The sequence below is a fragment of the Clinocottus analis genome, unplaced genomic scaffold, assembly GCF_023055335.1.
Source record: "Clinocottus analis isolate CAN_PGR_092001 unplaced genomic scaffold, fCliAna1.0.p SCAF_25, whole genome shotgun sequence".
NCBI classification, from domain to species: domain Eukaryota; kingdom Metazoa; phylum Chordata; class Actinopteri; order Perciformes; family Cottidae; genus Clinocottus; species Clinocottus analis.
In genome coordinates this window covers 4546717-4556856 of record NW_027175987.1, presented here as the reverse complement: position 1 = coordinate 4556856, position 10140 = coordinate 4546717, and the positions used below count along the sequence as shown (strand labels likewise).

Below are 10140 nucleotides of genomic sequence, written 5' to 3'. Positions count from 1 at the left end.
CAATCCGTCTCAATGACAACTGATCAAACTTCATCCACTGACGATAACACACCTTGAGAAGGGATTGTTTGGTCAAACAAAATCACAGTAGATTTTTTTCTAATATCAAATAGTCACACAAAGCATAGTCTTCACAATCTGACGTCAAAACTGATGTTTTATGGCATGTCCGAGAGTGACAACTCTCACACAAACAAAGCTATGTTTGCTTCTATAAAACGTACAGGAGGCCTATGTGTCTCTTTAGTACTGCCTGGCTGCAGCCCAGGATGTCATGTGCAGGTGTAAAAGGGAGAGGCCAGAGCGCACATCTCATCCCTCACAAATGTATGAGTTGCATTAACATGTCACTGACGTTTCTTGTCTCAGTTTAAGTCGTATCCAATCGAATCTTATCGCAAGGAATCATTTCCCTTATAATACAAAACATAATGAACAACTTAATTAACTAAAACGTGTTGTTGAGATAACATTGGACTTTATTCATTCCTGGTGAGGTAATTAACCACCAACATATACAGGTGAAATTGTTTCTAAAAATTGCACATGTTTTTGCTCTGGTGTGTAATATTCAGTATGAGCAATGCATTGAGTGTAAGGAATACTGGAATTACATTATATGAACAAAAAGGTGTTTGTGCACATCTGTAAATGGATGAATTCTATGTGCAGTATGTACAGCCTGTTCTGACGTAATAAAATGAACAATATTGAACAGGGTATATAATAATATCATGTATACGGCACTAAACGATAAGATTAAGAGGAATAAGACTACTTGGTGTTATATTACACACATATTCATAACAAACAAAAATTCAACAAAATAATGTCAGTGCATGTAGTCAAAGTGCCCACATTGAAACATTTCAAAGAATATATATATATATATATATATATATATATATATATATATATATATATATATATATATATATATATATATATGTAATATATATGTAAATGTCTCAACAACTTAAATGAAAACGTATTTTCCAAATCCTTTGCAGCACTTGAAATGTCTTTCGTCACACTTAAAGCCAACGCTATTGAAGTTCCATGCTTTGTATCTTCTGACGGATGAAATAACCCTGTAATACAATTTGTGGGGAACGAGTGCTTGGGCCTCTTCTATTCAGGTCAGCTGCACAAGATGTATTAGTGTTTTTATGTATTAGTGGCAAACCATGTACAAATACTGTGCACGTACATTCCTCTCTTTTTCCCAGGAGAACACCATGTTGTGTTACAGGAGACAAAAACGGTCTGTTCCTACACGTCTGCATGTTCGTGTTCTTTTATGCGTATATCTCTGGAGCCATAAAGCCTCCTCCCGTGACAGTTGAACAGATGTCTGGTACGAGGGGAGATACCTTAACGTTGTCTGACACTCATGTGCAAAACCCATAAAACAATACGAGCATTTAGAAGCAAATTCAGAGCAAAAAGAACGGGAGGGTTTCAGCTGAAGAACTTGTCCGCCCTCTTCGCCCTTCTCCTCACCCTCACCTCCATCACCTCCTCCTCTTCCTTGCCTGTTCGTAGTCTCATCCGGTCCGTCTCCCTGCCCTATCCCATTTCCCAGCCCAAAAATAATACAATAACAGGATTAATAACAGCATGCGTTGACTCAGACAGCCTGTTGAGTGTGAGGATATTTACACAGCGGCTCCGGGAGGAGAAGTACAGGGGTCATCAGGCACATTCTTCTATTTCAAATAGGGAAAGCTGTTAATGATGTGTAAATGGTGAGACTCAAGGAGTCCTTGTCCTGCCCAGGTAAACATTGTCTTCTTTTTTCAGGATGTCGGAGGAGTCATTTCCACTGTGCTCACACAAGCAGCTTCTACTCTTTGCTATAGACAAACCGTGCTCTACAAAGACAAATATACAGACCAGAGGTCCAGACAGAGAAACACAACATTAGTTTCACGTTATTTTAAGCTGAAGCAAGCTCATACTGCAGGCGCTATACATAGGGAGCGTTAGAAATATATATTTCAGTACGTCAGTGGTTATGTACATATGTGTAGATTTTAGACCATTTAACAGTTTCGCACATCTGTTCCAGAGCTGAATCAGTTCTGTCGATAAGCTCCATGATTGGATGATTAATCAGTTGTTAAAATGTTATATGCGTTATTATTTGTCCTCTCATGGAGTTGATGTGTGAGTTCATAGTCGTATCGGTGAAATGAATTCTGAAGCATGATGATTTATGTGGACACTGGCTTTGTGTTGATTATTTCTGTGTGACATTAATCTCCTCAATCCCACAGATCTTTCATCATGTCCATCACAATGAGCTCATACTATGTGCAAAAGCTTTGTTGAAACGCACAGAAGTTCATCTTGAATTCTCCTGGTCGGTGAGCGGCCCTTTGAGTGACATTGTGTAAAGTCCTGTGCCCGGTAGGCCCGGTCCGAATCCATCTATGATCACAAGGTTTACAAATGTATGACTCAAAAGATGAAGAGAAATCAGAAGCATAGAGGGTGACAGGGTCGGTATTGACCATCTTGCAGTTTGTGTCTCCACAAGGAACGAGCCCTGCCATAAAGTGTCACTGCAGTCTCGCCTGTTGGCTCTGCCACGTGTTGACCGGGAGTCTCAGACAGTCAGGCCTCTGGGCAAAGCCTCACAGAACTTCAGCCCGTGATAAGAATGGTTTAGCCGTGGCGCTGCTGAGGTCAGCAGTTTGCAGTCAGGTTTTCCTTGCCGTCTGCGGATCTGTGGAATTTCTCTCCTCCTTGCCATCTCCAGCGGGGGAAGGCAGGGGCGACCGGCAGCGCTGCCCATCCTGCAGGCCCTGCAGGCTTTGCACATCGACCTGCCCTGAGCAAACAGCTTCAGGAGGCTCTGCCCTGACCCTCTGTCACACTCAAATTCACATCAGTGAATCACTTCGACGGCTCTCTGACCAAAGATGGTTTGGGCTCCATCGAGACACCATATTTGGGGAAGAGGATGAGTGATAGCTGGCGTTATAAAATAGGTTTAAATCCCACTGTGATGTGGATTTCTGCAGCCTACATGCACTAAAACTTTCCTAAAATACTTTCTTCATGTCTTCCCACCTTTTCCATCCATGCGGCTTTAACTTATCAGCTTGGTAAATACAGTTCCAGAGTGTCACATCTGGCCATTATAAAGTCTGAGACATCGATTTTAAAGGATACTTAAAATGTATTGAACAAACTGAGATGAACTAAATACACAGAAAAGGTAAAAACACACAGAGACTGGAGGTCAGATGTAGGTTGTGTGCGAGAGAGGAGTTAGTGTGTTGATGTTGTGTGGCGCTTGTAAACAAAGTAAAGCAAAGAAGTAAAGCAGAACTACAGCTGCAGTTTAACCAAATGGGTGCCTGCAGGGAAAGACAGAGGGAGACTGTTAGACTGGGAACACTGGTTGGCATTAAGGATCCCCTGCCACCAGGTATCAGAAAAACAAGTAAACAAACAACAGATGGGCAGAACAATAGAGGTGTTGTACTTTTTATTCTGCTACATTGTCAGCAACAGATGTAACAACAGTTGTACTTTCCAGATTAATATTTCACCAGCATTGAACATATGATAAAATACCAAATTAAACAAGTGGTCAGGAACTACAGAACCAACCCACCAATGCTTCTTATGCAGTATTAATACATTGATTATGTTATACATAATAATAAATCTGTCACATGAGGCTTCATGCTACAGAACCATATACATTTATACTTGAAGTACATTTTGATGATAATACTTATGTACTTGTAGATTTTCATCCTTCACCGCTGGATTAGTGTGTTCCAGCACCGAATATATACGAATGAATTCTCTTCATCTTTGATGTGGGTTTCTTGGTGGCCTCATAACGAGTGTGAATTAACAGATGGAGATCATCAACCCAGCAAAATGAGGACTGACACACACAGCATCTGAGGAACCGACAGCCGGCTCCGACCGGTACCTTGAGAGGAAGGAGAGACGTTGGTGACCCGCTGTGGCCCTGATGTTGCCATAAGACAGACTGTGAAAGTGAGTCGGTGAGCTGCTCGAACAGAACAGATGCTGCAGAGCAGGAGAGAAAATACACTCTGTGACCTCAGCTCCCACCTGCCCGCTTATTCATCTCAACATCTCCCACTTTACGATGTCTTTATGAGGATTTTATAAGCCAATACAGTCAAAAAGCTTCAAACTCCTCCACCTTCATGCTTTATGTTTAACATTTTTAGACCATGAAGGAATATGTTTGCGCTGGACAAGCAAAGAGCGCCGTTGCAAAAAATAGCAAAAAGAATGAATTGTGTTGACAAAATAGGCGTGTTTTAGCAATTCCTTCATTGCCACGTCCGTGCTGACAAAGTGTAAACATAGCGTTCCCAGACGCCTCACAGAGTCATTTCCAGTTGAATAAATGTTTTCTCCATCACTCATTGACCGTAACACAACATGACAAACACGCAACAACAGGCTTGTGGTGTAAAGCTGCGTGTCTTTCGCTGCAATTTTCGAGACGTGCTAAGTGGAATCATTTCAGGTATTTCTCTGAGGCGTGTTATTCCTAAAGCATTTAAGAAATGTACCACTGCTCAGTCTAATGGCCCTCAGCTTGTGTTCACTGGTGGTAATGGTAAATGTGCAGAGGAATGACTTCATGTTGTTAAATATTGGTTTAAATTATCCCATCAGCAGTGACCATTCAGACTTCAATGGTACCTTTATTTCCAAAAAAAAAACTACTTAATAATAAAATATAATGAATTTGTTATACATTTCCTTTTCATTGGATCGTAAAAGAACAGACTGCATACATTTACAGAAATCATCCACGGCATACTACTCAAAATGCATGCATGAGAGTTTTGGGCATTTATATTTTAACAGCATTTTTAAGTCTTTCATTCCCGTTGCTAATGAATTCCAGAGAAGAGGTGCACCACGCAAAATAAGCACCAAGTCAGTCGCACAGTATAACCGAATGAATTTACACAGCGTGAATAGCTTCTTTATATTTGTGAATCACGCTAACACACGCTCCACACGAGTCTTGCATTGCTTAAATATGTGTATTCCTACAAATAACATAAGTTAACATCGAGCCAGTCTGGCTGTTTCAATATCATATCACATAAATAACAACAGATTAGAAAACAATAGAGTACCAGCGGCATGTTGAGAGCAACACTCAAGAAGGTATTAAGTGTACGTTTCTGTGGGGAAATGTTCGTCTTCCGTTGGCTCAGCTTCTGTGGAGCAAAGAAAAGATGTCAGTGATTCTTCTTTTGGACTTCTGATCTCAGCTGAAAGGAGTGAGAACACAAGGTGGACTTACACAGTGATTCTGCAGTTTCGGGCCTGGACGTAGCTTCCTGTGTACCTGATGTCGCAGAGCACCTCATTGTTGGAGAAATCGGACTCCTGAACCATCTGAGAGGGGTTCACCGTCACCTGAGAAACAGTAGAAACAGCTTTGAAGATATTCTATTTGATTCCAATTGTTTGAAAGCACGCGGTTGTGAAGTGAGTAAGGATCATCATGTCTTATTTCATGAACTCCCACCTTGAGTATGTAGTTTCCAGGCGGTACGTCAGTGATGTCGATCCACTGACAGTCGATGTTGGCATGATACGTGTCGTAGCAACCAGGACCGAGCCCCTAAGGAAAAAAAACCAGACATGCATTACTCTTGGCTTGAGGAAAAGAGCTAATCTCACAGTGATGACTCATTGTCAAATAAATCAAAAATCTATGGATGGATGGATCAGTGGAAAAGTAAAGATGCGTCTGTAACCATGAAGACCAACCTGTGTGTGTGAAGTGCAGGCAAAGCGCCGCCGCACCCCCGGGTCACAGGATGTGTCCTCCAGACAGAAACTGGCCTTGTGTCCCTCCGCAACCTTCTGTCCAGTGGAGACGTCCAACAGGTCGTAATTACTGAAGGCTTCCATGCTGTGGTAATGCCTGTTGATGAAAATGTGTTGTACAAATCCTCATTTCTGTTGCCTTGGTCAGCTCATATTGATGGTGCGGCCAAGATGAATTACTCACATGGTAACATTTTGCTGCATTATCCTTGGGTAATAGTATGAATATTTTTCAGAGTTGTGTATACATGTTTGATTTTATGTGCACCGTTTGTCATTTTGTCATTTAATGCACTTCCAAATGTTGCATATTTTTTTGTGAAAGCGCATGAAAGACTACATCTCAGCACGGTGGCAGCAAGGAGACTACTAATAAAGACAACAAGTGTAAGACGGGGAATAACTGACACCATCTCAAAAGCATGGCTCAGTCAAATCTGGAAGATGAAAGAGTCTACACACCACTGAGCATGCACTTGATATAATACCACCGAACTCACTGGTGACAGCTGTGCCATTCCCACTCATGTCTGGGCTTCACTGGGAGGAAGTCTGCTGTTCCCTGGTTCTTCACTCGCTGTGGGAACCGCAGCAGGACTCTGTAGTCGAGGTCCCTCACACTGGGATGATTCGCAGACCTGAAAGAAAAGGAAACAGGAAGGGGATGAGACAAGTCAAACTGCAGTAGCTTCTCTATGAGCTGAAATGACACACAGGAAGACACATCACTGAGCGCACAGCTGGGGTTGACTTGCATCACCTTTTCATTTGTGAAGTCTCTCCATCACATTATTCTCCATGAACACACTTGACTGCACACTGAGCTTCTTCTCCATTCACATAATGGTGCATTACTGTGTAAGTGACAAGGCTGCAGTTTTCTGGTATTGCCTCAGCATTATTTGCATTCACCTAAGGAATCCTTTGCTGTTCACTTCAGAGCTTATTTTACTTGGCAAAGTGGCTGCTCAGATCAGAGGAGGGAATCTCGGGCGTCTGCCAGGTTTGTGTCCAGCCGCTCTCCCGCTCTGCAACAGCTACCAAATGGGACTGAGGCCAACACACATCCTAATGGGGCAACCTCAGACGAGGCCCAAATGATTAGTACTGTTTCTGTAAGTGTATACCTCATTGATTGACATTTTATCACACTGCAGAGAGCATGTGCACAACAAAATGTCAGTTAAGGACAAAGGGGGATACATGAATTTTCTGACTGACACTACATTTACTCGTATCTTCACTAGCTAACTGATTTCATGGGTTTTGACTCAACTGGCAGATCAATTCTGTGTGAAGTCAAATAGATAAGGGCACCTGGAAAGACAGTTTTCTTCAGCTGCACAGCGAAGTGCGTACATCTGCACTCTCTGGATGTAAGAGGCAGCTTGGATGTAGTACGGGTCAGGAACCAAGTCTGGGAGACCTGCAGGAAAAAAATGACAACTTAAAGGAAAACACATGCACGGATTCAAACACACTTTGAATTAAGACTTTTCTCTTATGGATAAGAAGTGGAAACTTCAATATGCTCCCAAGAAGTTGAGACCGAAAACATGTGAATTAATCGACACGAATTTGCATGCATGGGTCATCAGAACAGTACCTTGAGCATCACACATGTATCTATATTAGTAATATATATATATATATATATATATATATTTATATTATTTCATATTTCCAATTAAACACATGTATAATTGTTAAGCAAGTAATTGTACTTTACCGAGTGCATTTGATATGACAAACTTTAACAGAATATTTCAACAAGTTATTCAATGGAAATCTAATGTACTCTCATAACTACTCTGCACCCCTGCTGGCAAACTACAGCACTAATGACTCCCGATCTATCAATCAGCCATTTAATTTTAATTTTGCTCAGAGGCTCTCATACTGGAGACATTCATTTTGTCGTAAGGGTGCATTAACTCTCACTCCCATTAAAACTGCATTAGAAAAAAAAGAGATTTCAATTTAAAAAGGAGCACGAGGCATCTGTGCATCAACGCTCAGTGCTGCAGGGCTAGTTCATTATTCGGAATTTTAGGGTGCCATCAATTAATAAACATCTTTTTTTTTTTAAAATCATTTTATAGGCTAGACTTTTGTTTTAATGTCACCTCACCATTGTGGAAGAACCTGGTGCCATATCCCAGTCCTGGTGCAGGGCGCGCAGGCACCCTGTTTCTGCGGTCTGGTGGGTAAACATTATAGAAAACTGAGTTCCTGTGATGAATACTGTGCGGGTCCCGTGGGTCAACCGAGTCCCTAGTCCTTGACGTATCCGGTCTCGGGCGAGGAAAGTGTAGTTCTACGGCGTTACTGGACAGCGCAGTGGGAGAAGCATTTGACTCCGGTGTGACTCTGGTCAGTGAGTGCGCTCTTTGCGCACTGGTAGCGTCTCCTAAACGTGTTTGCTGCGGGACGGGACGTGTGTTCCCAACATCCGTAGCCTCCGTGACCCGTCCGGCTGTGTCGGATGACCGGGCAGTTGAGTCTGAGCTCTCAGATCCTAGGCTGCCGGCTCGGCTGTGCGTAAAGTCCTGTGATCCTACCGGTGCCGCTGTGGCCTCTCGCGAGCCATTTCCAGGTGTACTCCGGCCTCCTCGCGGGACTCCGCTGCCGGAAAACTCCTGGATGGAGGAGGGAGCGGCAACGCTGCTGTTGGACGGCGCCTGTTGTGAACGGACAACCACAACCTCTCCGGTGGTTGCTCGGATCTGTGGGGACCGACTGTGTGTCCCGGGTCGTCCCGAGGCGAGTAAATACTGACCCGCATCAACACCAAGAACCGACGCATCCATTTGATTGAGGTCGTTGGGTTGGATGTGTCCCGTGGCTGTGTCTCCATGCCTGGTTCTGGGGGATCCACTGAATGCAACAGGAGGATGAAGACGGTTAAAACTGTTTTTAGTTGTCAGTAAGAGCTGAGTGCGTCTTCTGCTCTGCGCAGGCGAGCGATATTGAGTGCCCGTGCTCAGCAAACTGTACACCTGGCCGTTATTCTCCCACTGAATCCTGTGTCTCCACGGTGCGGCACGTGCGCGTGAAAGGTGCTGACCGGTTCCAAAACATACCAAAACACCCAGGAGGCAGATTAATACGAGCATTAACTTCTCCATGGCTCAATGTGAATGTGTCTCTAAGTGAAGAGGTCCGACACTGAGACATTAATGACGAACATTTGAGTTTGACCTGGGCGATGGGGTGGTGTTTTGAGTACACTCAACTCCGTCACGCAGTTACGCACGACACCACCACCGAGAGAGACTGCGTGTGGAGACGTCTTCAAAAGTTTTGTAATGTGAGTTACTCTGAGAAAAAAAAAAGTTATTTTCACATGTACAGCAAGGAGCTACACCTATAGTTTAACCGCTTCACCGCCGTCCCACCAAGTAGAATCCCGACCCAACGCTGCACTGAAAGCAATTTAGCCTGATAATAAGGAGGGAATTTAATTTCAGCCTAAGGGCAAATTGTGCATATAAGCCACATTAGGGGCTGCCAGTGCTGGGAGTGCATGTCTTTAGTTGCTCAGTGTACCGCATTGGGCTTTAATGAACCTGTTGAATCCCCACTCTGAAGCCAAGTCGACCTCTTCACCACATGATGGCAGTGGATCCTCCGTGAAACTCAGCAGTCTCTCTCTCTTCTCTCTTTCCTCTCTTTCTTCAGCACGTCCAGTGAAGAGAAGATATATATGACATTGAAATGACTTGACATTTTTGCTACGACATTTTGGATTAAGATATCATGTAGTTGAAACCCTAAATGTATAAACGGAACGTATCTTCTCTCCCAAAGCATGTCTGCACTTCAAATCTTGTTGCGTGACATACTTCAAAGTCACCGCAAGCTGATATAAATAGATTACTATACATCACTGTAGGTTTTTAAAGGGAGGCCATGATACAAGTTACAAGCTGCTATATAAAAAAAAGGTAGCACACTTTTTTTTTACGAGGATGTCAAGTGTTTTTCTGTAAACAAAAAAGTGACTCGGGAGACTGAGACCTGCTGGAAAAAAAACAAACAAATAACGTCATTGAAGTCTATTCATTTTCAAAACATGTAACACATTATTATATTCTTAAACATTTCAAGGCCTGAACTAATTCAGTATGTCAATAACAGACGAAAACATAGCACACTACATCCACCAGAGGACAGTCACAGGTCGTCAGGCTGGTGCATGTTTTATGAGCACATGTAGATTGTAGTAGGTGAGCCCTCACCTTTGCCTTTTAGTTTATGTCATTCATCATGTGGCTCAGC

The 10140-nt window shown here is 43.0% G+C and overlaps 1 protein-coding gene across 1 annotated transcript; it reads right to left on the bottom strand.

The window, feature by feature from the left end:
- Positions 1-5121: 5121 nt before the first annotated feature.
- loxl5a (lysyl oxidase-like 5a) lies at positions 5122-8987 on the bottom strand. Its single transcript, XM_068591486.1, has 7 exons — positions 7991-8987; positions 7177-7285; positions 6360-6497; positions 5800-5956; positions 5555-5650; positions 5327-5442; positions 5122-5240 (listed from the first exon to the last, which is right to left on the bottom strand). Exons 1-7 carry the CDS (start codon positions 8985-8987, stop codon positions 5234-5236), a joined length of 1620 nt encoding a protein of 539 aa, XP_068447587.1. The 3' UTR covers positions 5122-5233.
- Positions 8988-10140: the final 1153 nt, after the last annotated feature.

Bases quoted from the DNA above. Each gene is read 5' to 3' on its own strand.
- loxl5a (XM_068591486.1), bottom strand. From the start codon at position 8,987: ATGGAGAAGTTAATGCTCGTATTAATCTGCCTCCTGGGTGTTTTGGTA. The intron at 7,286-7,990 runs GTGAGGTGACAT...TTTTTCCTGCAG, and splicing joins CACCAGGTTCTTCCACAATG to GTCTCCCAGACTTGGTTCCT. The intron at 5,957-6,359 runs GTGAGTTCGGTG...TTTCATCAACAG, and splicing joins GAATGGCACAGCTGTCACCA to GCATTACCACAGCATGGAAG.